The sequence below is a fragment of the Chrysemys picta genome, chromosome 13 (genome assembly GCF_011386835.1).
Source record: "Chrysemys picta bellii isolate R12L10 chromosome 13, ASM1138683v2, whole genome shotgun sequence".
Lineage (NCBI taxonomy): Eukaryota > Metazoa > Chordata > Testudines > Emydidae > Chrysemys > Chrysemys picta.
In genome coordinates this window covers 54,615,353-54,642,705 of record NC_088803.1, presented here as the reverse complement: position 1 = coordinate 54,642,705, position 27,353 = coordinate 54,615,353, and the positions used below count along the sequence as shown (strand labels likewise).

Genomic DNA, 27,353 nt, shown 5'->3' with positions numbered 1-27,353 from the left:
GCCATTCTGTGCCTAGCCTGAAACATGTCCCCAGCTCTGTCCCTTCGCTGATCTCCCTGCCTGTCCCCCCTTCCAGGGCTCGCTCCCAGGCTGGAGCGTAGCTCAGCCCTGCTAGGCCAGGGGCACGCTGCCGGGGTTTGGTTTTGTGATGCTCAGGGGTTGGGGTTTCACAGCTGTGAGCTGGGATTCTATCCCAATGGCAAGTAAAACCACGACAGCTTCCTCAAGCACCCGGGAGGCAACTAATCCCAGCCTAGAGAGCCTGGGAGATGGCCAGGCGATGGGCTGGGGTGTGGTGGGAGTGCAGACCCCCTAGCGGGGCAGTGATGTGGGGAGAACAAGGGCAGCTTTTCAGAAGATTTCTGGTGGTGGGCACGGAGAGCATCGCCTGTCCCACAGAGCAACATGAGAAGAATGAGGCAATTATTGCTTTCCTAACGATTGTCTCCCTAGTCCGGTGGGGGAGCAAAGAGATAATGGAGCCTACAGCCCTAGTTAAGTCTGGAGGGGACAACTGCCCCCCTTGCCCATAGCCACTGATGTCCCTGGAGGACACCCCCTTTGTCCTGCGACTGCTGCTGGGTTGTTGTAGGGTGGCTGAGTGCTGCTGCCTGGCCTGACGCTTCCAGGGGAGCTCAAGCCTCAGGGGGCCCATGGGCAGCCCCCAGCACAGGCCCGTTGCCTTTGGTTACTTGGGCTCGGTCGGTTTTATAACCGAGGCGGCTCAGCTCTGACACCGCCTGGCGCCCGAGCTGGGGAGCCGAGGGGACGAGGACGAGGAGCGGGAAGCAGAGCTGGAGCAGAGCTACAGTGAGTGCCTGGGTTCTGGGGGGAGAGCGCTCTGCTCCCCCCCCCCAGCTACGGGGGCTCTCTGGAGCCCCAGGGCAGCGGGATGGGAGGCGCTCGGGAGGTGGGACTTGGGGACAGAGCCAGCGAGTGGCTTGAGTTCAGTCTGAATAAGGGGGCAGGACTCATCCCAGGGCGCCGTTTTCCCTCAGCTCAGCAGGGCTGGGCTGGCGCTGGGTCTCAGGAGCCATGTCTCCGCCCCCGGGGCTGGCAGTGGCTCCGCTCTGTGGTTCCAGCAAGGCGGATTTGAGGAAATCTGGCATCTTCTCAGCTGCGCCCAGAGGGACCCGCCGGGCGGGCTCGTGGCTGGAAAGCCCAGCTCGGCAGGGAACACAGGACTCAGGCCTGGCGCCGGCACTCGCTTTATTGCTGGGGAGTCTGTCGTGGTCTGGAGGTTACATGGGCAGAGCAGGCGGGAGGGGGCCGGGCCAGCGAGGGGGTTCTAACGATGGGCTGTCCCGTGATAAAGGTGTGGCTTCCTTTCAGCTCCTGCAGCGCTGGGCCCGCTCGTTATACAGCATCTGAAACACAAACAAGCTCAGTGCTCACAGCATGGGCGGGCTACGGGACACGTTTCTCCAAGCTTTGCGCACAGACTTACCCCTTTCCCTGCCCCACGTTCTGCTGAACACCCCACTTCCCATAGGCTCCTGGGGACCCTGTCCCAGCCCCATTCCAGCTCTGGGGGGGACCCACGTGTTGGGGGAGCGTCAGGCTCCGCACCACCCTCTGCCCAGTTTCCCTGTCCCATAGGAAAGCTGGGAAGCGGCCAGGTACCCGGGTCCTGCCCTGGTGAAGCAGGGCCTGGTGCCCTGGATAGGAGTAAGGCCGGTGCAGTGATCTGTGCCAGCAGCCGGGGGCGGCACACCCCTCCCAACGGGCCCGGTGCAGCCAGAGCCGTGAGCGCTCGCTTGGCCCTACACCCCCGTGCACAGTGATTGGCTGCATGACTGGTACCTTCCTCTGGGTCTATGCAGCGCATGGCACACGTCCTAAAGCAGCACTTCTTCCTCCCAGGGCACCCGCCGTCACTGTCACACTCCGGGGGGGCTGTGTGTCGACACTTCGCTGGGTCCGGTGGGCAGGTCCCAGGCTTCTCTGCAGCAGGAGGAGACCAGAGGGCCTTGTACGGGGGTGTGCTAGGGAGCTGGTGGGCCCAGTCGCGTGGTAGCACCCACGGATCCCAGCACCCGGGGGTTGGTTAGGATCTGGCTGGGGACCCTGACTGCCCAGAGCCATGTTCTGATTGGCTGGCTGGGCCTTGCTGAGGCCGTCACACCCTGGTGCCAGCTCCCAGCGGAGCCAGGACGGGCCCTCCGCATCCTGGGCGCATTGTGATAGGCAATGGGGAGCAAGGGGCAGCCAGGGCTGGGATGGGGAGAAGCAGCTGGAGGAGGGAGTCCAGTGACATTGCAAACTGCCCCTCCTGCCCCCAGGTGCCAAGCACCCCCCCAGCCGCAGATTGGGTCCCTCCAGCTACTCTCTAGGGCACAGTAACTCCAGCCACAGGGGATGCAGGAGAAGGGGAAGGGGTTGATTAGCCACAGGCTGATGCACGATGGGGGCCGGGCAGGAGAAGGTCCCAGCTGGCAGGAGACTTTCACCCTAAGAGGGAGGGGGTTAAGCTGTGAGAACTCTGCCAGGTTGGGGAAGGCCAGTGGTGACCTCTGTCATGGCCTGAGCTGCAGGATGGATGGGGGTGTGCATGGGAGCACCCAGGGGTGGCTCACTGCTAGGCTCCCTCAGCTGCTTCCTGACGGGAGACGCACCCTCAAAGGGCCTCTGCTGCCGCTGGAGAAGCCACCCGTCTGTGTGGCACCTGGACTCCTCCAGACGGGGTGAGCTGGCTCATGGCTGGAGCTCCCCCTCCGAGCTGTAGAGTGTCTGTGTCCATAAAACCCCGACAGGCCCCCCCGGCTCCCCAAATCCTGCTGACTTCTCACTGCAGATCTCCGAAGGATCCGCCCAGACCCCGCCCGTGACACTGGTGGCACGGCAGGCCCACAAACGCTGCGGCAAAGAGGCGAGATGCCAGCGGACCCAGCTGTCTGTGCTGGGCAGGACCGGTCTTACCCAGCCTCCCAGCCCTTGTTCTCCTCACAGAAAAGCTCTTGGTGCGTGCGGCAGGGGAGGGAAGGAGGAATAATGTCGCAATGTCTGGTGGTGGCACCGAGAGGCCAGGGCCCTGTGGGGCTGGGTGCTGGCCACACACGGGCCCTGCCCCAAGAGCCCAGAGTCCGCGTGTGGGGCAGGGCTCAGCTCTGGAGACGCTAATACTGAGGGACTAAATTTACCTGCAGAGATCAGGGACATGCAGACGTGACCACACCCATTACTGCAGCACTTCTTCCCCCTGGGACACTCCTCGTCCTCCCGGCATCGCTCCACACAAAGGCCTTTCCCTTGGGGCTCTGGACACAGGCCAGGTCTCCCTGGAACACAGAACAGCCCCAGGACATGGGCTCAGCCTCCAGCCCTTGGCATCTGGAGCTGGGAGCTCCCCATGGTGGGCAGGGCCGGCTCCTGGCACCAGCTCAGCAAGCAGGTGCTTGGGGCGGCCAAGGGGAGAGGGCGGCACATCGGGCTCTTCGGCGGCGGGTCCCTGGGTCCCTCTCGGAGGGAAGGACCTGCCGCCGAAGTGCCACCGAAGAAAGCGGCACGGTGGAGCTACTGCTGAATTGCCGCCGATCACGATTGTGGCTTTTTTTTTTTTTTCCGCCGCTTGGGGCGGCAAAACCCCTGGAGCCGGCCCTGCCTGTGGGAAGAGGGCTCAGGAAGGAGAGAAGCAGTTTGAGTAGAAACTCTGAGCTCCTGGGCCTGGGGGGCAGCGGGATCACCCAGGGCTGGTTACTGGGGCTGGGGTCCTGCCCCTTCCATGAGTGACCCGACCCCTCCTCCCTGCTCGGCTAGGGGCACATCCTTGGGCCCTGCATGGACGGGAGCGCCTGCATCTGGGGCAGGGCTGACCTGGCCTGAGCTCACCTCCGGTGATTGCCGTCATGCAGACGTGGCCACACCCATTGCTGCAGCACTTCTGTCCCCTGGGACACTCCACATCAGCAAAGCACAATTCCACGCACGCCCCAAAGCCCAGGGGCCTCGGGCAGACGCCTGCAACACAGAGCGGCCACGTGCCCATGAGACACCTGGCCTGCTGGAGCCTAGCGACTCCATGTGGGAACAGGGGACCTGAGGGAATTGGCCCAACCAGGGTGACGGAAGGCCCCAGAGCGCTGCCCTCTGGGTGCCCAGAGACCCTTGAAGGGGCCCTTCCACTTCAAAGCCCCAGGCCTTATCTTCAAAGTGCTCAGGGCCTGGGCCCTGCACGTCCAACCAAGCCTAGAGCGCTGGGATGAGGCTGGGATGGAGCCGCCCCAGGAGGGTAAAGCTCATCTGGGCAGGAGACAGAACTGCCTTGGGGCTGGCCCCAGACTGGAACAAGCTCCTGCAGGAGCGAGGGGCCACCCCAAACCTCCCCCATGCATGGGGCGCTGCTCCGACCAGCCTTCTCCAGGATAAACACACAGCAGCCCCAAACGACCAGAATAAATGAGCACCAACAACACGGCCAGCACAGACCATCCCCTGCCCGGGGAGCAATCCAGCCACGGGACTGATGTCAGGCACAGCGCCTCCCGCACTTCAGGCACGAGGGCAGGACAGAACCTGGCTGGGACAGAGTTCGACCCAAGCAGGAACGAGGGTCCTGGCCAGGAAGAAACACCCCTGCCAGCTTTGGCAGAGACGCTGACGTCTGGGCCCTGGGAGAGGCGGGCTCGGTCAGTGCTGACGTGCAGGGCAGGGCCTGACGCTGAGGGCTAGACCTTCACATCAGCCCTGCACGGCCTGTGAGCAGTGACTGCAGAGGGAAGCTTCCCTTGCCCATGCACAGCGATACCAACTCTCCTTTCCCTGGCATGGGGCCCCACCCGAGCAGTGCCCCTTTGCATGCTGGTCCGTGGCCTGTGCAGGCCCAAACTCCATGCTGCCCCCAGGCTCTAGGTCTAGCCTGACCTCGGGAGACTTCCTGGCAGACACGGCCACAGCCACTGCTTCTGCATCTTTGTCCTTTGGGACACTCCTCGTCAGCCCTGCACTCGTCCACGCAGGGGCCCGTGGTGCCGTCCCCAGACTTGTCCTCGCTCTCTGTAAGACAGCAGGGGGCCCGGACGCCTGATCACAGGGGTGCGCAGAGCCCAGGGAAGCCCAGGGCCGGGGAAGGGAGCGTGCCCGTACCTGTGCGCACGGCCACACACTCCCGGCGGCACCCCGTCTCGCAGCACTTCTCGTGTCTCTCGCACACGTGGTCGTCCAGGCACTGGTTTGACCGGCGCTGCGTCGGGTCGCTGCAGGCCTTTGCCCTGGGACAGGCACCGGGATGCTCTGGGGAGCGGGAGGGGATGAGAGAGGGACAATGAACCCCTCCGTGGCAGGCAGGGGACCCTCCATATCAGCCTGTAATGAGAACTGCCCATGGGGGAGGGTCCCCACCAGACTCTCAGCCCCCTCCAGCCCAAGCTCACTCCTGGCTCCTGCACCCCCATCCACCCTCTCTCTTCTGCCCTGCCCTGGCATAGGGCCCTTTCTCTCCCTGGACTGCCAGTCTGCCCCGGACGAATGGGGCTGGTCCCTCTGGGGGGTGTCGCTGCAGCCTAGCTGGTTACCTTTGTAGTGGGGGCCGCAGTGCATGGCACACCCGGCGAAGCAGCACTTCTCCTGCCTGGGGCAATCCCGGTCATGAGCGCAGGTGTCCTCCTCGTTGCACGGCACCAGTGTTTGCCAGGGCTTCTGCGCTGGGCACGCGCCAGGTTTCTCTGACGAGAGGGGGGGAGAAGGGCAGGTTTGGAGGCTGCTGGATAGAGGGTGTCACAGTGGGGACCCACCACACCCTCCTTAGGGCGATGGCACAGCCAGCCAGGCCATTCTCCTGCACCCTCTGGCCTCTTGGAGCTGCACTGGGGGGTTCTTAGTGCTGCCTCTGCTGGTACCTGGCTCTCCAGCCTCGCCCTGGAGTCCAGAGGGGGCTGCAGCTCCCCTCCCCACCACCCATCGCTGCCCAAAGCCTGGGGAACAGCTGCTTAGCAGACGTCTCCACACCTTGCGCCGGGCACCCCTGTGCTGGAGCGGGGGCTCCTGGCCCATCGGCGCACTGGAGCACAGGCAGCACCTGGCGTGGGGGGGGGGGGAGGTCTCCAGCTGCCCTCGGCCTCCCTCGCACACAGCCGCTGGCCATCACAGCACAGAGCATTAACCCTTTGCGTTAACCCTTTTCTGCTGGGGATGCACCGGCGGGGCAAGGGGGCTCCAGTGGATGCTAACGGGGGTGACAGCCTCATGCTGGAGTGAGGGGAGCCCAGCCCTGCTGCTCGAGTTACCTCTCTCCGGGGCCTGGCATGTCCGGCCACACCCACTGTCACAGCACTTCTGGTCCCCTGCACACTCCTTGTCCTCTGCGCACGAGGACTTGCACGAGGGGGAATCGGACGTTGTCCCGTCTGTCAGGGGGCAGATGCCGGGCTTCTCTGCAAAGCAGAAGGCAGAGGAGTGAGGGGGCTCACAGGGGTCTGTGTGACGGGACGAGCACCCTCCCCACCAGATCCACTGGCTCTCCTGGTGCGCTGCTGATCTATGCCTAGGTCACTGAGCCCCACCGCTGAGACGGCCGCTCCCCTCTGACTCGTCACTGGTCGGTCTGTTGTGATGTCACGCTCCCCTCTGACTTGTCACTGGTCGGTCTGTCGTGATGTCACGCTCCCCTCTGACTTGTCACTGGTCGATCTGTCGTGATGTCACGCTCCTGACTGACTCGTCACTGGTCGGTCTGTCGTGATGTCACACTCCCCTCTGACTCGTCACTGGTCGGTCTGTCGTGATGTCACGCTCCTGACTGACTCGTCACTGGTCGGTCTGTCGTGATGTCACACTCCCCTCTGACTCGTCACTGGTCGGTCTGTCGTGATGTCACGCTCCCGACTGACTCGTCACTGGTCGGTCTGTCGTGATGTCACGCTCCCCTCTGACTCGTCACTGGTTGGTCTGTCGTGATGTCACACTCCCCTCTGACTCGTCACTGGTCGGTCTGTCGTGATGTCACGCTCCCCTCTGACTCGTCACTGGTTGTTCTGTTGTGATGTCACACTCCCCTCTGACTCGTCACTGGTCGATCTGTCGTGATGTCATGCTCCCGACTGACTCGTCACTGGTCGGTCTGTCGTGATGTCACGCTCCCGACTGACTCGTCACTGGTCGGTCTGTCGTGATGTCACAGTCACGGGGTGACTTGTTTTTGCAGGCTGAGCCCTGGGGTCCCTGAGCCCTGTCTCTCTGCACAGATATGGTGGCTCCGGGGCCCTATGCCTGGGAGCTTGTCTGAGAGCCTTGGGCACATGCCAGGCTGGCATATCCCAGACACCCCAACAAACCCGCAGGGACTGGCTCTGCTCTGTCTCTCCCCTGTAGCAGTAGCTGGGGCTTCCTTCAGGACCAGCGTCTCACTGCCCTGCTGGGAGGCCACAGACGCCCCCCGGCCTTGCCCAGGTGCAACCTGAACCATCTCCTACCTTCAGAAGGGGCCAAGCACTCGTGGTCGCAGCCGCGCAGGCAGCACTTCTGGGCCCCGGGGCACTCGCCGTCCCCTTGGCATCTGGCGTCGCAGTCATAGCTGAAGTAGAGCCCGTTGCGCACGGGGCAGAATCCAGGCTTCCCTGGGCAGACAGAGGCCGGGGCAGTCACGGAGCTGGCAAGAGGGAGGCCAAGGCAAGGCCAGGGGATGAGGGAGGGGTCTGAGCCCACCGGGGAAGGGAGCGTCGCTGGCCCAAGCCGCCTGTGATCAGGTGGAGGGCTGGGTGCTAAGAGCCGGGTGCTGCCGACGTGGGGAGTGTGGGATGCTGGCTTTCTAGAAGTCTGTAATATAGAACTAAACTATTGTTGTATGTAATGTAAATAAGGTTTTAAAAATGTTTAAGAAGCTTCATTTAAAATGAAATAAAATGCAGAGCCCCTGGACCGGTGGCCAGGACCTGGGCAGTGTGACTGCCACTGAAAATCTGCTCGCGTGCCGCCTTCGGCACCCGTGCCATAGGTTGCCTACCCCCACTCTAGCCCCTGTTCCTGTCCACCCCCTGCGCGGTCCTGTCAGTGTGTTCCCAGCGCAAGCAGTCGCTGCCATTCCCTCAGCACGGGCACGGAAACTCACCACTGCCCTGCGCTGGGCACGCCTGGCGGCACCGATGGCTACAGCACCTCTCTGCTCCCGGGCAGTCCTGGTCACTGTAGCATCTCTGCCCACCATGCCCCTCGGGGGTGGCTGGGCCAGATGTGGGGGTCCCTGTTACACAGAATGGCGCCATGGCAGTGAGACCCCGGCTGGGCCCAGAGCCGCACCAGCTGTAGCCTCACAACTCCATGGGGAAGGGGGTGTCCCGAGGGAACCAGGACTGAAGAAGGACCCTGGTGCCTGTCCCGTTCCGCTAGCTCCGTGCGCCGTTCATCACACTTAGCCCTCTCCCTGCCCAGCGTTATCCTTTCCCTTCTCTCAGCTCCATGCCCCGTAATGCCAGGTAATGATGGGCAAAGCCAGGATCTCCCTGCCCCTGGGTGCTGCCCCATTCTAAAACCCCTGCAGCTCCCTGGAGTGACCCTCTTCACCAACCAGGAGGGGAGCTGCCGTTCCCCAGAGTCCAGTTCTGCCCCCCAGAAGGCGACTGGCCGAAGGCTGGGGCTGTGGGCAGCATTAGTACCAAACCGACGGGGGCGAGGGATGGTCACAGCTCGGATTCCTGCTGCCACTGGCACAGCGTGGGGTTTACCTTCGCCCTGCGCGGGGCACTCTGCGCGGCACCGATGGCTGCAGCACATCTCTGCTCCCGGACAGTCCCGGTCACTGCGGCATCTCTGCCCACTGTGCCCCTCGGGGGTGGCTGGGCCAGCACCGGGTTCTGCTGCAACACAGTGCGGTCACAGGGCAGTGACGCCCCATCCCGACAAACCCTAACGCTCCAGCTGGTATCGGGGGGATGAGGGGAATGGGGCTGACAAAAGACCCTGCTCTCTCCTCCATCCAGCCTCTGCCCTTGAGTTCCAGCTGTTCCCCACTCCCTGCACTGAGACCTTTTCGTTCCCAGGACTGTATCTTAGGAGGAAAAGGCCCGGTTGCCTCTTTTCTCAGCCCCCCTCATAGGCACCCCACCCTCCCCATATGCTGTCAGAGGTCTCTGCTCACTGCCTGTCCCCCTAGTCCCTCACTGCTCCGCCTCCTGGTGCCCTTGCCCCCCCACACATAAAGGTCCCGGGCTCCAGAGGATCCCAGCCTCTGAACTGGGAAACGGCCCTCGAGCCATCGGCCCCTGGGAGGGAGTGATGGGGTGCACCTGGAGCAGCCCACACGGGCACGTTCTGTCTCACCTGCCGTGGGGGAGGGCGGTGCACAGACGTAGCTGGAGCCCATCCTGCAGCACTTGTCTCTCTTGTGGCAGTCGCTGTCCTGCTGGCACAGCATCAGGGGAGGCCCCTCATCTCTGATTTTAAATGCTGGGCAAAGCCCCGGTTTCTCTGGAACACAGGCCGGGCGCGTGGCGGTGAGGCCCTGCCCAGTCACAGAGCTGCCCCAGCCCAGTCCCAGCGACTCCATGCGGGAATGGGGCGGCAGGCAGGGGGATCCTTGGGGAAATGGGCCGGGCCAGGCCTGAAGGGTGGCCCAGAACCAGTCCCCTGGCCTGCTGCATTGACACCTTCCCTGGCCTCTCCTTGCCCTTTGCATTCTCAGAGGTCGCCCCTCTCTGTTCTTTGACCCATTCCTGGCTTGGGCCCTGGCACGTCCAGTCCTCTCCCCCAGGCCTTGCCCTCAGCAGCCAGTCCCCTCTCGGCCTCAGCTCATGTGCCCTCCCTGCAGCCAGCGCTCCTGCCCTGTCTGTCCTCACTCTGCTCCATCTTGGCCCCCAGTCCCCAGCTCTCTAGGCCCACGTCCTCTGCCTCCTCGCCCCCAGCGCTCTGTGCCCCACGCCCCATCCCCGGCCCCTGGGACTGAGCTCCCTGTGGGAACGATGGCCCGAGTCTGAGCTGCTGGCTGGGGAGCGGGGATCATTCAGGGCGTGGTTCTGCGGTGGGTCCTGGCCCTTCCCTGCATGTCCCGGATGCCTCTCACCTGCTCAGCAGTGAGTCTAGGGAGCCTTGCCTGTGGGGCCGGGCTCAGCGCGTTCAGAGCGGGCAGCAGACTCACCTTTCTGAGGGGCGAGGCAGGTGCGGCCACAGCCGAGGGGGCAGCACTTGGCGGTTCCTCTGCAATCGCTGTCCTGGGCGCAGGGGGATAGACAGGGCTCCTCGCTGGCCCCTGGGCCTCTGGCTGGGCACACGCCAGGTTTCACTGAAACAGAGCAGCCAAAGGGTGAGACACACAGTGCGCTGGGAAGGGAGGGGCCGGAGAAATCAGTGCCCACCTCCCTCAGAGATCCATCCTGCGCCCTCTGCCCTGGCCTGTCCCTCCGCTGGGAGCCGGGCTGCCCAGGACAGCGGAGTCCTAGCAGGGTAACCAGCCCGGGCAGCTCAGGAGCAAACCGTCTGCAAATGGCTGCGCACATGCGGATCAGCTCCCGCCAGCACCCCGGCCGGACATCACAGAGGGGGGAGGCCAGGGTGACAGATAGAAAGCGTGAAAGTTCGGGACAGAGGGTGGAGGGTAATAGGCGCCTATATAAGAAAAGGCCTGAATATTGGGACTGTCCTGATGTGATGAAGTGGAAATGTTTTTGATGTGTTCTTTGAATACTGAGTGGGAGTATTGACCTGGGAAGGTTGCAGGGGAGTTTGGCTGGGACTGTCTGCATTGGGGGTGGGAGACTTTCCTTGAGGGAGGAGACCTGAGCACGTAACATGAGAACCTGGGGGGGGGGGTGGTGGAGGCCAGGTGACACCTCTGCCCAGGAAACTGGACAAAGGCTGGGGGAGGAGCCAGGGGGAGGCTGAGGGAGACACTGGAGGGAGTTTCAGTTTGGAGCTGGCTGGGAAAATGGAGGGAGCCCAGATGGGGCTGTGGCCTCCCTGCCCTCCCCCCCCCCCCGATGGACCTAACGGGGGGCATCTTGTTGTCTGTACCTGCAAGGCCTGTTTTGGACTGTGCTCCTGTCATCTAAATAAACCTTCTGTGTTACTGGCTGGCTGAGAGTCACGGTGAATCGCAGGAAGCCGGGGGTGCAGGGCCTGGTCTCCCCCCACTCCGTGACACCCTATAAAATGGTCGCCCTAGAGGAGGCTTGCTGGGGATGGGGCACACATTGCCAAAATGTTAAAAGGAGGCTTCCCTGGGCCATGCCACCTCTGTGTGCACCGCGTAACTCGCAGGCCAAGCCCCAGCAGTAAGCGAGTCCCCGAGCGCCCAGTGGTCTCGGTCTATGGCTAGGGACGCACCGCTCACTGTAGACAGGCGGACATGCTGGGAAGGGGCAGAGATGAGCCAGAGAGAACGCGTCTGCGGCTGGAGGCTGCCCTGCAGGGAGCAACTGCAGAAGCTCCATCTGTTTAGTTTCTCCAGAAGGTTGAGGTGACTCGGTCACGGTCTGCAGCTGTCTGCACGGAGAGGGAGCTGAGAGCAGTGGCTGGGAGCTGGGGCCCCACATGTCCAGGCTAGAAGCAAGGAGCAGGGAGGGAACTGCTCCCCTAGAGGGGTGGTGGGTTCTGTCACCTGGGCGTTAGCTCAAGTCTGAACGTCTCTTTCTACAAGGTCTGCTCTAGCTCCACCAGGAGCTCTGGGCTGGGTGCAGGGTCTCTGGCTGTGCTGGGCAGATGGGTCCCTACAAGTCTGGGGCACAGCGGGGCCAGCTGAATGTCCCCTGGACACAGCGGGTTCAAAATCCACCCGTGGATCTGAATGTGCCTTTCTAAGGACTGATCCACGACAGGCCCTGCACGGGGATCCGCTGCCTCTCACCGAGAAGTGTCACCGCCATGCAGGCCAGGCCACAGCCGTTGCTGCAGCACTTCTGGGCGCCCGGGCAGTCGCTGTCAGAACGGCATCTCTCCTCACAGGCACCGACGGCTCCTCCTGGTAATGCCGGGCAGACTCCAGGCCTCACTGCAACACCCAACAGCCACACGGAGTCAGACCCGGCCCGCTCACTGAAGTGCAGGGGGGGAGTAGGGGAGGAAGGAAGGTAGACCCCACACCCGCTGTCCCCTTGCGCCCTTAGCCTCTGCACCAGCGCTCTTTGTGGAGAGAAGGCCCCATGTCCATGTTAAGGATCTGCCAGTCTTAGAGTCTCTGAGGCCAGCCGGGAGTTGGCATCATTCAGGGCAGGTTTATGGGACGGGGCTTCTGGCTCCTGACTGAGCGAGCCCCGGGCCCGGCCCCTGCTCAGGCAGGCGGCCGTCAGCCCCTGTGGAGATCTGTACTCGGCTCATCCCGGGATCAGCGTAGAATCAAATGAAGTAAAAATCTTAAATGAATCAAACTGTACCACAGAATCTCTATGGATAGTAATTCCATGCTCGAATAATAAGCATGTAGCAGTAGGAATATATTACCGACCACCTGACCAGGATGGTGATAGTGACTGTGAAATGCTCAGGGAGATTAGAGAAACTATTAAAACAAAAACCTCCATGCCGGGCAGACTCCGGGCCTCACTGCGATATACAGTCACGGGGCATCAGACCCTGGGCCTGCAGCCCCGGGTGGGGATAGGGGCGTCCCTGCGGGAAATGGGCCGACCTGGCCCTGGCCCTGGCCTAGCCCAACCCCTGCCCCTGCTTGGTCTTGGCCTCTCGCATGTCCACCTGCCTCGGGGACAGGGAGCACCTCGGGAAGGAGAGTCCCAGCAACCTGCCCCCTCCCCCGCCAGCTCCCCACTCCCTTGCACGGAGCACAGTCCCGCTGCCCTGGCTCCATAGCCGGGGTGTGACTCCCCCGGAGGCCGGGGAGAACCGTGTGGCCCTCACCACCCTGCTGGCCACCCCAGGAGAGTGCTCAGCGAGAGTCCAGCCTGCCCTCCCTGGGAGCTGGGGGCGCTCGGGGGTGCATGCGTTGAGGGAAACACCTGTGAGCCCCCCCCCTCCCCAGCAGCAAGCAGCTCTCACCTTCTGGGGTGACTGAGGTGCACTCAGAGCCGCAGCCGTTCCCACAGCACTTTTGGGAACCCGGGCAGTCGTCGTCGCGGCGGCATTTCTCGTCACAGGCACCGGCCTGTCCCTGCGCGACGGCTGGGCACTCGCCGGGCTTCTCTGGGGCACAGAACAGTCACGCGGGCGGCTGAGACACCCACACGCAGCAACGCCTCCCAGCTCCATGGGGGAGTGAGCCAGGGCCCCGTCTCCCCACTACATCGGCCCCCTCTCTCCTCTTCATCTCCCCGCCCTGGGCCCTGCTCCAGCTCTTGGCCTCACCTCCGCTTCCAACTCCAGCCCAGACTCCCAGGGCCTGAGCCCCTCTCGCCCCCCAGGACCCACTGACTCCAGTGAGCAGAGCCCTGCCAGGGGTGTCCCTGGTATCCTGGGGCAGGGGCGCAGAGCCCCCCCAGGCAGAGCCAGCTGCGTGGGAATGTTCTCCCTTACCGTGGCCTGCGCAGGCCTGGACACACTCGGCTTTTGTCCTAAAGTTGTTGGCGTTTCCCCTGCAGCCGCGGTACAAGAACTGCTCGCACCTCTGGGCGGTGGCATTGTAGAAGTACCGGAAGGAGTAGACGTCGCAGAGACCCGCTTGGACTGGCAGCTGGCAGATATCTGAGGGCCCAGAACAGACCCTTCGTGGGAGCCCGAGAGATGTCCACAGGGCAGGAGCCTCTAGGGCGCTAGAGTGGGGCTGCCAACTTTCGACTCCCACAAAACTGAACACCCTTGCCCTGCCCCTGCCCATGCCCATGCCCCACCTCCAAGACCCCGCCAATTCCCGGCCAATGGGAGCTGTGGAGCTGGCGTTTGGGGCGGGGGCAGTGTGCGGAGCCCCCTGACTGCCCCTACGCATAGGAGCTGAAGGGGGGACATGCCGCTGCTTCCGGGAGCCGCCCGGAGCCAAGACAGGCAGGGAGCCTGCCTTAGCCCCGCTGCGCCGCCGACCGGACTTTTAATGGCCCGGTGCTGACCAGGCAACCCTCCACCACAGGAATTCGGAGTATTCCAGAGACCCAGACCGAGAGCCTTTCTCCAGGCACCTCGATTGCCTCAGTAGGGTTTAACGGTGCCTGGGGGAGAGTGTCCCTGCTCCAGGGCTGCCACCAGATGCTGGCAGGGCGCACAAGGCCAGCACAGGGCCCCCGGGCTGTTGTCTCTGAGCGGCTTCCCAGACGGGGCGAACTGCCAAAGCTCTCACTCCCCCTCACCTCTCCTCTCTGGGTGGGACCCCTGGGGCTGGGATCCCCTGCAGCTTCTCCTCACGGACCCAGCTGCGGGGCCTTTCCTTCATGCCAGTGCCTCCTTGGACGTGCCCCCCAGCCCTCGGCCCCCTGCCCAGGCTGCCCTGTCTGTGCCGCAGAAGCGAGGGGTTAAACTTGAGCCTGGCACTGGGGAAGGTCTGAGCCGGGCTGCCTGTCTTGGGGGCTAAACATCGCCAGCCCGCCCCAGAGGGTCAGGGCTGGGGGGGAGAGGTTGGGGTTCAACGCTGCTGGGCCTAGCGTCTGCCGTCCTTCCGCAGACCCCAAACCTGCCGAGCCGCTGTCCAGTGGCCTCGCTCTTTCCCAGGTGTTCTCCTAAGTCCCGCCCCAAAACGGCAAAGGGCGGGTCTGTGGCAGCGGCGAACCCCTGGCTGGGGCCTCTGGGTCGCCTCTTGCTGCGGGCTGGGGGCTCTGCAGCCTGGGGCAGGGCAGCACTGCAGCCTCGGTGTCGTCCTGGGGTCCTGTTTCCTGCCCCTCTCTGCTCAGCCCGTCTTCCCCCCGGCTCTGGCCCTGTCTCCCCCCTCGCCAGCCCTGCCTGCACCCACAGACACTGCCCCCCTCCGCTCTCAGCCATTGTCCCGAGCACCTGCCACCTCTTGGCCCCCGGCTGAGAGCTCCTGGTGGACAGAGCGTCCCACCCAGAGCAGCAACTTCTAGCCCAGCCTCCGCTGAGATCTGAGCCCCGGGGCCTGGGGAAGTCAGGATCTCTCAGAGCAGGTCTGGGGGTGGAGTCCTCAGGGTGGCCGGGGGCCCCTGGCTGCGAGCGCAGGGCTCTGTACTTGGCTGCCACGGTCAGGACACGTTACCCTGCACGGGCTCCAGGCAGCCGGCCCCACAGCTCAGGAGGCAGCATTTCTCGCTTCCCAGGCAGTCCCTGTCCTCGGAGCAGCGGAAAAAGCAGGGATCAAAGCTGCCCTCTGGGGCCTCAGCTGGGCAGATGCCGGGTTTCTCTGGAACACAAGGGGTCACAGGGCAGAGATGTGAGATGCGGGGTGGGCAGATGACATCCCCATGGGAGGAAAGAGAACTACGTGCCCTCACCCCCTGCCCTGGCTGCCCTCTGCCCTGGCTGCATCCTGCCCTCACCCCCTGCCTTCACCCCCTGCCCTGGCTGCCCCCTGCCCTCGCCCCCCTGCCCTTGGTGCTCTCAGCCCCCTGCCTTAACCCTGTGCCCAAGCTCCTCTCTCCCCAATTTCGGCCCAGCACTCATTCTCCCTGCCTTCCCTCTACCCTAATCCATGCCCACTTTGTGCCACCCTCAACCAATTTGCTGCCAATGGCTGAGGCAGTGCCAGCGGGCAATGCAGGCCAGTGACCTTTGCCTGCCAGGGATTGCAGCCAGGGCAGGTCGTTAACCGCAGGCTCTTCCCCAGGTCTTTGGGGCACCCCCGGGGATAAAAGAGCTGCTCTCAGTAGCAGTGCCCGAAGACGGGGGCATTGGAGGGCAGGATGCGGATCCCTGTGCTACACAGTGGAATGAGCCCGGTGCTGGATGGGGAGAGAGGCGATTTGTGGGGATTTGTTTGGGGCTGGGCGCAGCCGAGGGTGCCACCGTTTGCCCTCACCCGGTGAACCGGGGGGGGGGTTGCCCCAGTAACTCTGTGCCTAGCTCTTGCGCTGACACCACGAGTGGCGCCGCCCGCCGTCTCTGGTACCTTCCTCCGGGTCCACGCAGCGGAACCGACACATGTTGTAGCAGCACTTCTGCCGTCCCCGGCAGTCGCTGTCGTTGAGGCACAGAGGGGGCTCCGTGTAGAGACACTTGATGAGGTTGGGTGGGCAGGTGCCACGTTTCCTTGGCATCCCAGGCTTCCCTGCAACAGAAATGGGGCCCTAGGAACAACTGCCAGGGGGTGACAGAACCCCCCCCCCCCGCTGAGTTTCCTGTACTAGTGGCAATAACACCATGTTGGTTGTACATGGCGCTCAGCTAGCCCCAGGCACCCATCGCTCGTTTCTCGGGTGGAGACACTGAGGCACTTTCCTTCCGAAAGAGCCGCATGCAAAAGACCAGCTACGTGCATCACCGAGGATCTGCACCCGCCACTGCCGCCGCGATCCTGGCACTGGCGGGCACCAAGCTGGCAGGCTGGTGTGCAGCCATCTCTGCACACACCAGCTCCTGCAAATGCACAGCCCGGGGGGACGGTCCAAGCGAGCCTGGTAGCGAATGCCGGGCTCCTAACGCAGCCCCCGCTCTCACGCCAGTCGCCTTGGCTAATTACCGCCTAGTTACAGTGACCCCTCGCACAGCAGGAGAGAGCTTTCCGGTCTAGGCTCAAGAAATAACCCTGGGCCCTTGTTCCCAGCACACAGGAAGTGCCAGCGAGCTCAGAACACCCCTCCGGCTAGTGCAGGTGCTTGCTGGGCTAACAAGGCTGCAGTCCAGAGGCGCTGTTCAAAACGGCCTGTAAAGCACAGGTCTCCCTCCGCCCGTTACTAGGGTTGCCAATTTTGGTTGGACGTATTCCTGGAGGTTTCACCACAGGACATCATCTGTAGTTCAAGATTAATTTTGAATTCCTGGAGACTCCTGGACAATCCTGGAGGGTTGGCAACCTGACCCGTTACTGACGGACGGTGGTGGCTGCACCCAGCACTGGCTGCAGGCCTGTGCTGCTCCTGAGCTGACCCAGTCACTGCGGCACCGCCCCTCCCAGGGCTGGAAGGGCCCAGCTTCACTGCAGAAGGGCAGGGACTCTCCAGGGCGTGGGGAGATCGGGTGAGAAATGGGCCAACCCCCCCGCCTCCCCGTGCACTCAGAGTCCTGGCCCCTCTTCACCTGGAACACTGCCTCCCTCTGGAGTCTGTTTGGTCCAGTCCCAGCCCTCTCCGGACTGGGCAGGCGGCGGGGCGGTGCTGAGGGCACCTGCTTGTGGGGGGACACAGTCAAGGGCACAGCCGGTGAAGCAGCATTTCTGTTCCGCAGGGCAGCTCCTGTCGGTATCACACTTGTTGTTGCAAGGAGCAAATGGTTGCAGCACTTTCCTCTTGGGACAAACACCAGGGGAGGCTGGAAAAGAGTCAGAGTCCAGTGTAACCGAGTCGGCGAACGGGCAGGGCCTTCCTCACCCTGGCCTGAGAAGCATCTAGGGGTTGTCGGCTGCCGGGGGGAAAGCCCTGGCCAGGCCGGCTCAGGTGCAGAATGGCGTGACTGTGTGGGAGATGCTTGGCTCCCAGAAGCTGCTGGTGCGGAGGCTTGTTCCTTGTTGGTTCTAATCAAACCGCCCTGGCTGGGGAGCTGCAGGATTTTGGACCCAGATAAGGACTGGGGTCATACTGACCCATCTCTCCTGCATGACAGCGCTCAGCGGATTGCAAAAGCCTCCGTTAGTCGCTATCAGCCCAGGCCAAGGGCCTCCCCCGCTGGGCATTTTGCCTGGCTAGGCAGCTCCTTGGGTTCTGCTGCCCAAGGCCCAGGCCCAGCAAAGCACTTGGCACCTGCGTCACTTCAAGCACCCGGGTAGCTCCACTGAGGCAACGGGGCTGCTCGGGACTGAAGTTCTGCCTGTGCGAAAGCAGCTGGCTGGGCTGGGGGTTCTGATCACGCCCGGCTGGGCTCTCTGCCTGCAGGGGGGGAGGGGGCCTGCCTGGCCAGGTCCCAGCGGCTGTGGAGGCCTTGCCAGCGTGCAGTGGCATTTATCTACCCAGATCGAATTCTGCAGCGGGGGGGAGGGGGGATTTCCTCCCGTGGGCGCAGGCCTTTTCTGCCCCACAGGGCTGCTGCAGTGATCCCCCCCGCCCCGCCTTTCCATCTGTGCTCACTGGAGAGTCCTGGTCAAGGAGGGGATGGGAGGTCCCAAGCGCATGCAGAGTCTGGATTGCATTGCCTCCGCCATGCGCTATTCTGCAAAAAGGCTTTTCTCACTCCTCCCTGCAGTGGAGCCCTGGGGGTGGTTAGCAGGCCGGGACGAGGGGCGAGGGAGCAATTTCCAGAGGGTTCAGGCACACAGCTGCAAGGCCAGGTCATGTCACAATGACCATGTTTTCACATGCAAATTGGGTCAGTGGGTTGGCAAACGTGCCTGATTTGCCACATGAGCGGCCAGCTGCCGTGACTGAATGCACGAACGCGGCACACAGCTGTAAGTGCGAAATGTCCACGTTATCATGACCTCACTGGTTTGGAAATCCAGCCTGTGCACCAGGCTGATGCAGGGACCGTGCTAGGCCCAGAGAAAAGGGCCATGGTGCCTGCCGCTAGCCCCCTGAGTTACTTCGCAGCATTTTACCTGGCTCAGCTTTGGTGCATTTTCTGTGGCAGCCGATAACGCAGCACTTCTCGTCCATGGAGCACTGCGCGTCGTCAGAGCAGCTCACAAGACAGATGGTGACCAGGCCGGGGTCTGGCTTGGGACAATACCCAGGGTGCACTGGGAGAGAAGGGAAAAGCACAGGGAATTTGTCAAGCCATGTGTACTTACGGCCCAGTTCTGGGGTGTGGATCGCTCGGTCAAATAGGCAAGGCCTGGCAGGTATATGGCAATGCAATGCCCTTCTGTGGAGCTGCCGATCTCCCTAGAGCGCCTGTCACTTTGCTGCTAAGGAAGAGTTCCTGGTGTGTGTGATATGTTCACTGGAGCAGCCGGAGCGGCTACAGAATGAGCACCAGGTGCAGTGTGAAAATGTAGCACACCTGTGTGAGTAACCACAGCCGTTCTAACGGGCATGGTGATGTCGTGAACAGACACAACAGAGCACAGCAACTCCCAAGGGCGGGAAGGAGGGGGCCTGAAGTCCAGGGAAGCTGTGGCCTGTATCAGAAGAGATGCCGTTTCCAGACTGGATGGGTTCCCCCACTCTCCTTCCTGCAGGGTGTGCTGACACCGATTCTGCAGAAGCAGAAGTCTGCCCCTTGGCTAGCATAGCTTGGACACGTCTCCCTTTGCCTCCCCTGCAGAGGCTGGGAGGGAGCTGGGGACTGTGAGCCAGGAGATGAGGCAATGACTACATTGCATCATAGGGAGCGGGTTATTGTGACCAAACGGCCAGAGCCAAACCCCGCACCTCACTTTTCAGCTGGCAGGACACAGTGTCAGGCTCCCCCCACGCCACGTGGCAGGAGCTGCTGTAGTCTGGGGGCTCTGGCAGAGCCCCGATGAGGGCATCGCAGGGTGGGCCTGGCTCTGGCTGATTGTGGGCAGCCGTTTCTCCTAGAGCCCTGAGGATCTCTGTTCCCAGCGCCTGGTGCAGGGCTCATGGCCTCACTCCCCACAGAGCCCCCTTTAGTACAGCTCAGCAGCGCCTTCCTGACCCCTGCAGCAGTCAGCATATGCCCTGAAGCCTGAGAGCTGATCACCCTAATCTTAACAGGTGGTAGCGCCATCCAGGCAGAGAATTCCACCGGCCGCTATGCCTCTGTGCAGAGACCCCCTTGTGATGGTGCTAGAGCTGCCTTTTGTCTCGTCAGCCCCCCCCCCCACACACACACACCTTGTGCTTTATTCTGGGACGGGGTTGAAGAGACTCTCCTGCCCGCCCGTAGGGGATCAGCCAGTACCTGAATCTGGGAGGACGCAGACTCTCCTGTCGCCTTCGCTGCAGCATTTCTCGCTCCCTGGGCAGGACTCGTCCGAGAGACAGTAGGCCTGAGGGGGGCGTGCGGGCCCCTTCATTTCGGCCGGACACTCACCATCCTTAGCTGTGGCCGTGCAAGAGACAAGAGCCCATGTCACTTGGAGGAGACAGTCACAGAGCCAGAGAATCTCAGGGTTGGAAGGGACCTCAGGAGGTATCTAGTCCCACCCCCTGCTCAAAGCAGGACCAATTCCCAGCTAAATCATCCCAGCCAGGGCTTTGTCAAGCCGGGCCTTAAAAACCTCCAAGGAAGGAGATTCCACCACCTCCCTAGGTAACGCATTCCAGTGCTTCACCACCCTCCTAGTGAAATAGTGTTTCCTAATATCCAACCTAGACCTCTCCCACTGCAACTTGAGACCATTGCTCCTTGTTCTGTCCTCTGCCACCACTGAGAACAGCCGAGCTCCATCCTCTTTGGAGCCCCCTTTCAGGTAGTTGAAAGCAGCTATCAAATCCCCCCTCATTCTTCTCTTCTGCAGACTAAACAATCCCAGTTCCCTCAGCCTCTCCTCATAAGTCATGTGCTCCAGCCCCCTAATCATTTTTGTTGCCCTCTGCTGGACTCTTTCCAATTTTTCCACATCCTTCTTGTGGTGTGAGGCCCAAAACTGGACACAATACTCCAGATGAGGCCTCACCAATGCCGACTAGAGGGGAATGATTGATCACGTCCCTCGATCTGCTGGCAATGCTCCTACTTATACACTGTCACGGAGTATTGGGGAACTCAGGGCCCTGCACCCCCGGCTTCCTGCGATTCACCATGACTCTCAGCCAGCCAGTAAAGCAGAAGGTTTATTTGGATGACAGGAATACAGTCCAAGACAGGTCTTGCAGGCACAGACAACAGGGCCCCCCTCAGTTAGGTCCAGCTTGGGGTCCCAGGGCATGCCAGCCCACCCCCTTGGGGGGTCAGAGCCATCTCTGCCTCCCAGCCATCTCTCCAGCCTCCTTCCAGCCTCCTTCCAGCACTCTGCCCTCAGCGACCCCTCCCACAGCCTTTGTTCAGTTTCCCGGGCCCCGGAGTCATCTGACCTCCAACCCCCTCCTGGGTTCTCGTGTTACAAGCTCAGGTATGTTCCCTTGGGCCGGCTCCCATCCCCCGATGCAGACCATCCTAGTCACACTCCCCTGTCAGCATTCACACACCCCAGCAAGAACAGTCCCAGTTCGTCACATCTCTCCCCCCTTCGAGACCGAACTGAGCAGGGTCACTTTAGCCAGTGACCTGGGGAAGTTCGAACCTACCCCCGTTCCCATGGATGCCCCCGCATCCCTCCAGTTCCTTGGTGAGAATTACACCAGGCCCCTTCCGTTCCACGCCCCCCCTTAGGTCGGGGGTGCTTGATGGCACTCGCAGTTCGCATGTGGGAAGGTTTATGCGGCCTGTGCCCTTTTCCCACCCCCATACCTCTGGGGTTCCAACTGGGCTGTGGTCTTCTCCCAGCGCTCCAGTCTGGAGGTCTGTGCTTTGGGCTCTCTTGGTTTAGAGCCGCCCTTTTAACCTTGGCCACCCTCTGGAAAGGATCCTTTATGCTGGGCAAGGGTCCTAAAGCTCTTTTCCCCTTGTCCCAGGCCTTCCTCCCCCTCTGACAGGGGTCACAGGATCCGCAGTACTGTCGGACAGTAACAAAGACCCCAGGCCAGTAAAAGCTCCGTAGCAGCCTCTGCTGGGTACGCCAGGTTCCCTGGTGCCCTGAGAGGGGAATGTCATGGGCCCGGCACAGCAGCTGGCGGCGATACTTCTGGGGTACCACCAGCTGCCTCCTGATCCCCCCTGACTCCATTTTCCCTGGGGGAGCCCATTCTCGGTACAGGAACCCCTTCTCCCACAGGAACCTTTTCCGGCCACCTCGTTCCATGGTCTGTACCGCATTGAGGTCGGCCAGGTCCCTTATCTTCCGCAAGGAGGGGTCTCTCTGTAACTCGGCCTGGAACTCAGCAGCTGGGACAGGGATGGCCACCTGCTCTTTCTCGCCCGCTGGGTCCGAAGCTGCAGCCTCCCTGAGCCGCGTCCCTGGGCGTTCCCTCCCCACCAGGTTAGGGTCTTGCGCCTCAGGCAAGGCACCCCCCCCAAGGCCAGGGCGCAGGGCCCCTCGCCGGCTCTGACTGCGGGTCACAACCAGTGCCTTTTGGGGGTTGCTTGGCCAGTTCTCCAGGTCCCCCCCCATCAATACCTCAGTGGGCAGATACGGGTGTACCCCCACATCCTTGGGGCCCTCCTTGGCCCCCCACTTCAGGTGTACCCTTGCCACGGGCACTTTGACTGGTGTTCCGCCCACCCCCGTCAGGGTCAGGTAGGAGTTGGGCACCACCTGATCTGGGGCCACCACCTCGGGCCGGGCCAGCGTCACCTCTGCGCCCGTATCCCAGTATCCATTGACCTTCCTCCCATCCACCTCCAGGGGAACAAGGTACTCTCTCCGGAGGGACAGCCCCGCGCCCACCGTATAAACCAAAAACCCTGAGTCTGGGGCATCCAGCCCCCTAGAGGAGCTGGCCTGGGGCCCTTCTCTCTCTTGAGCAGTTGATAAGCTGCCAGCCCCTCTTGCGTGAGAAGCCTGCCCCTCGTCCGTCTGGGCCTCTACCAAGTTAACCCTATGCGGGTTCGGTCTGCTCAGTCTGTCCTTGAGCTTGGGGCACTGGGCCCGAACGTGGCCTCTTCGGCCGCAGTAATAGCAGCTCATGTCCTGTGGGTCCCCTCGAGCCGGTCGGTTGTCCCTGATGCTGGGCATTTCCCGGGGGAGGGGATTCCCAATATTCCCCCTTTGGGAGGTCCCAGGGTGACTCTCTCTCTGCATCGCGGCGGGCCTGTTCCTTTGGGGCTCCTCCCTGCCACCCCCTGACCGGCTCTTTACAAACTCATCAGCCAGCTGCCCGGCGTGTCGCGGGTTCTCTGGCTTTCTGTCCACCAACCACAGCCTCAGGTCGGATGGGCACCGCTCATACAGTTGCTCCAGTACCAGCAGTTTAATCAGGTCCTCCTTCGTCTGGGCCCCACCAGCCCACTTGCTGGCGTATCTTTCCATGCGGACGGCTAGTTGCAGATATGAGATCTCAGGGGTTTTATCTTGACTCCGGAACCTTCCCCGGTACATCTCAGGAGTCAGCCCAAACTCACGTAGCAGGGCCTTTTTGAATAGTTCGTAGTCCCCTTTCTCTGCCTCTCCCAGTTGGCGGTACAATGCCACGGATTTGGGGTCCAGTAAGGGGGTAAGGACCCGGAGTCTGTCCGCGGGATCCACCCGGTGCAGCTCGCAGGCCGTCTCAAAGGCCTCCAGGAAGTCATCCATGTCCTCCCCCTCCTTGTATGGGGCCATGATGCACTTATCAAAGCTCCGTGCAGTCCTGGGTCCCCCCTCACTCACCGCAGCCGGGGGTTCGCTGCCCCTCAGTCTCGCCAGTTCCAGTTCATGCTGTCTTTGTCTCTCATTCTCCTCCCGTTCACGCTGATGCTGTCTCTCTTTCTCCTCCCGTTCATGCTGATGCTGTCTCTCATTCTCCTCCCGTTCATGCTGACGCTGTCTCTCTTCATGCTGTCTCTGTTGTTCACGATCCTCCAGCTCCCTCAGTTTTAGCTCTTTCTCCCATTCCAGCCAATTCCGCTCCCCGGATGCCGAACGTCGCCGGGAGGCTCCTCTGCTGGCCGGCGGGCTTCGCCGGGGGGACCCCCTGCTGGCCGGGGGGATCACGGCGCCTTCGGTATTTGCTGGGCTCCTCCCCACCCTTCCCCTAGGCATAGGAAGGAGGGGTCTCGGGAAGCCCTCAGCAGCCGGCTGACCACTCCCAGCTGGGACAGACACTGGTGCCTGCGCTGCCTTTGCCAGGCTGCTTCCCTGAGACACAGGGATCAGTTCATTCGCGCGATCTTCCGCCTCCAGCTGGGCGATGAGCTGTTCTTTGGTGAGCCTCCCAATGCGCAGCCGCCTCTGCTTGCACAGCTCCACCAGGTCGCTCTTAAGCCGCTTGGCATACATCTTCCTGCTGGCCACTCACCGGCCTGTGTGCTCACAGCTCCCCACAGTTCCCAGGGGGACCCCTAGTGTGCCAGCCCTTCTCGAGGTCACCACCTCTCTGCCAGGGTCGAGCTGCAGACTCCTCCGCCCCTGGGACCACTCGCTGCGATCCCACGGGGGACCCTGTTACTGCAAAAGTCCTTCTCGCTGGTCACACACTCCCAGGGGTAATAACCGTCTCTCTCCCACTCTTCAGCAGGCCTGGTCCCCGTCAATCCCCCTTCGTTTTACTGCTCCCCAGTCACTTACTGCAGGAAGCGCCGTCCACGGGGTGCAGTAGATCCCACCGCTGCCACCAGTTGTCACGGAGTATTGGGGAACTCAGGGCCCTGCACCCCCGGCTTCCTGCGATTCACCATGACTCTCAGCCAGCCAGTAAAGCAGAAGGTTTATTTGGATGACAGGAATACAGTCCAAGACAGGTCTTGCAGGCACAGACAACAGGGCCCCCCTCAGTTAGGTCCAGCTTGGGGTCCCAGGGCATGCCAGCCCACCCCCTTGGGGGGTCAGAGCCATCTCTGCCTCCCAGCCATCTCTCCAGCCTCCTTCCAGCCTCCTTCCAGCACTCTGCCCTCAGCGACCCCTCCCACAGCCTTTGTTCAGTTTCCCGGGCCCCGGAGTCATCTGACCTCCAACCCCCTCCTGGGTTCTCGTGTTACAAGCTCAGGTATGTTCCCTTGGGCCGGCTCCCATCCCCCGATGCAGACCATCCTAGTCACACTCCCCTGTCAGCATTCACACACCCCAGCAAGAACAGTCCCAGTTCGTCACATCCACCCAATATGCTATTAGCCTTCTTGGCAACAAGGGCACACTGTCGACTCATATCCAGCTTCTCGTCCACTGTGACCCCTAGGTCCTTTTCTGCAGAACTGCTGCCTAGCCATTCGGTCCCTAGTCTGTAGCAGTGCATGGGATTCTTCCGTCCTAAGTGCAGGACTCTGCACTTGTCCTTGTTGAACCTTGTTCTGCAGGGAATGCCCTGCTGGGAGGGGAGCAGCTGTCCTTGCTGCGCTCTCCCCACCCAGCCTGGAAATGCAGGTCCTGGCCTGATCCTCGAGGCCAAGTGCCCGAAGCTGGGGGCTCTTGCTGGAGAGGACTGTCATTACCCCAAGAGAAGGGAGGCACAGCACGAAGCTGCAGGGAGTTGCTGTAAGGTTTAGACGGGTGAATATTTATGAACTATTCTAAAGCCCCCCATCATGTCCATGCCCTCAGCCCATTAACCCAGCCCGTCCCGGGCCTGCGCCGCGGGGAGCCGCAGCAGAGCAGAACGTGCTTCTGTTGCAGATGTGTGACTGGGCTGCTGTGCATCAGTTGCTCCTAGCCTGGGGCGATGCGCCCGTCGAAGGCAAACAGCCCGCAGTGAAAGGCCGGCGTTGCCTCTCCCAGGGTCGAGCGGAGATGTTCAGCGTTCACCCCAGTGCCTGTGGGTCTCCCTGGGGTTTTGCCACGGAAGAACCTGCTGCCTGGCTGAGGTCTGATGCGCGCAGGAGATGGAAGGGCCTGATCCTGCTCCCCCAACATCAGGGGCAGCAGAACCCGGCCCCTCAGCTGTGGCGCTGCCTCTGACTCTCGCGCTGGGCGAAGGATGGAGCTTTCAGTTCAGTGGCCAAGACACACACACAAACGGTCATTTCCGGTGGAGCAAAACCTTCACTTTCCAAGTGGCTTTTACCTTTATTTTTGTTAAATGGAGCTACATTTGAAACAAAATGTCTCAACTTTGTGACCTCAGCCAATTTCATTAGCTCACTCCTGCTTTCTGTGCCAAGGTCACCAATCAAACTATCAAATAAGATTGGTCCCAAGACTGCTCCTAGAAGAGCTCCACCAAGAACCTCCCTCCAGCCCGGCCCTCCCCCTTCCAACACAACCCCTTTCGGGGTCATCTCCCCTATCGTCAGCTCCTCACCCACACCACAGTTCTTGTGCTAATCCCATTTTCTCCACTTTAACTAGCTGCATCCTGTCAGATGCTTTACTGACGTCCTGCTAGATTAGATTAGGGGGAGGGATAGCTCAGTGGTTTGAGCATTGGCCTGCTAAACCCAGGATTGTGAGTTCAATCCTTGAGGGGGCCACTTGGGGATCTGAGGCAAAATCAGTACTTGGTCCTGCTAGTGAAGGCAGGGGGCTGGACTCGATGACCTTTCAAGGTCCCTTCCAGTTCTAGGAGATGAGATATCTTCATTAACTTCATCATCTAGAGAATCAGTTCTCTTATCAAAGAAAGACACCAGGTTAGTCAGGCACAATCTGCCGTTGGTAAACCCCTGGAGCATTTTATCCCATTTTCCATTTACCTCCCCGTCTTTATTCTTTCCTTCACAATTTGTTCGAAACCCTTATGTTCTACAGAGGTCAGGCTAAAGGGGCTGTATTTTCCAGGATCACTTTTCCCCCCTTTCTTAAATACAGCCATTATCTTGGCTATTCTCCAGTCACACGTACCACCCCCGATTTGATAGATGTATTAGCAGTCTTGCTACCAGGCTTCGGGCAGCATTCTGGGCTGGGGATTGTCTGGCTTTCTAGTCCCTGTCTCACCTGGAGAGTGCGGAGAGAGACCTGATTGGCCAGAGACTCCTTTTGCAGCAGGAGTTGCAGGCCGGACAGCTAGCTTGTTGTCCATTTGAGGGCCAGCACCGGTTACAGAGCAGAGGCTTTGCAGCCACCCTTAGTCGTTTCACGTTGGAGACGTTAGCATGGCTGAGTCTGAAATCCACTGCTGTTTAGTCAATTCTTTCCCTCCGAAACCCAGAAGAGCCTGTTCCCCGGTGCAGCTGGGCTGGGAAAGCCGGGCTGGCAGCTGGAGTGTGGACAGAGCTCCCGTGTTTACAGCATTGTGCTGGTCCCTGCTCTGAGAAGGGGGTGAAGCCAGGTGGCAAAAATGTCTGGGCCTCTTAAAAACCAGCCTTACCAGATAGAACTGGTGCAGTGCCACCCAGAGCTGACAGCAGCTGTCAGCATGGCCAGTCCTGGGGGTGGGCGGCTCGGGACTGAGGTGTTCAAACCCTGGCCTCGCTCGTCCACCTGCAACTTACAGATATAAATACCTGCGTGCGCGTGCATGGCCGTGCACTGGGGCTGCGTACTGCACGTGCTGAGTGTGCTCCGGGCAGATCTTACAGCATGCATGGCCTGGTCCCTGGGCAAGGGCCCAGCCGGAAAGGCAGCCCTGGAAGCAGGGTGGATTTCCATGGGCAGCATGTGGCGGCTCCTCCTCTGAGCCCACGTCAGCGCCACGCAGGGCTAGGACTATGGAGCTCCTCGTTACCCAGCCATCGAAGGCCAAGCCGCTGCTGGGTTCTAGATACCCCAGCGCCATGGCTTGCATCGCACCACGACGGCACACTGCTCTTTCCCCCACCCTGGCTGCCCTGGGCCAGAGGAACAAGGCAAACCACTCACCGTGTTTCTCGGTGTTCCCCAGGGTGAGGAGCCCCAGGAGGAGGAAGATGGTACCTGCCTTCATGGTGCTGTCAGGGGCTATCTCTGAGCACTCAGGCTGAGCTGGGGGGATTTAAACCCTGCATGGGTGGGGCGGGGCCAG

At 61.7% G+C, this 27,353-nt stretch overlaps 1 protein-coding gene across 8 annotated transcripts; it reads right to left on the bottom strand.

The window, feature by feature from the left end:
• Positions 1–1,192: 1,192 nt before the first annotated feature.
• LOC101937669 (balbiani ring protein 3) lies at positions 1,193–27,325 on the bottom strand. 8 transcript variants are annotated; one of them, XM_024108881.3, is made up of 22 exons: positions 27,212–27,325; positions 19,702–19,842; positions 18,434–18,574; positions 16,984–17,214; positions 15,857–16,015; positions 15,008–15,151; positions 13,387–13,554; positions 12,913–13,056; positions 11,768–11,911; positions 10,064–10,207; positions 9,250–9,396; positions 8,655–8,786; positions 8,042–8,173; positions 7,407–7,550; positions 6,222–6,368; positions 5,511–5,660; positions 5,083–5,229; positions 4,861–4,992; positions 3,829–3,957; positions 3,141–3,278; positions 1,804–1,944; positions 1,193–1,367 (listed from the first exon to the last, which is right to left on the bottom strand). In XM_024108881.3, exons 1-22 carry the CDS (start codon positions 27,273–27,275, stop codon positions 1,357–1,359), a joined length of 3,030 nt encoding a protein of 1,009 aa, XP_023964649.3. In that variant the 5' UTR covers positions 27,276–27,325; the 3' UTR covers positions 1,193–1,356. The 8 variants fall into 8 exon arrangements, with proteins under 8 accessions (XP_023964649.3, XP_065422438.1, XP_042698503.2 ...); XM_065566366.1 differs by having other exon boundaries at positions 8,655–8,783; XM_042842569.2 differs by lacking the exon at positions 4,861–4,992.
• Between the last annotated feature and the right edge of the window lie 28 nt (positions 27,326–27,353).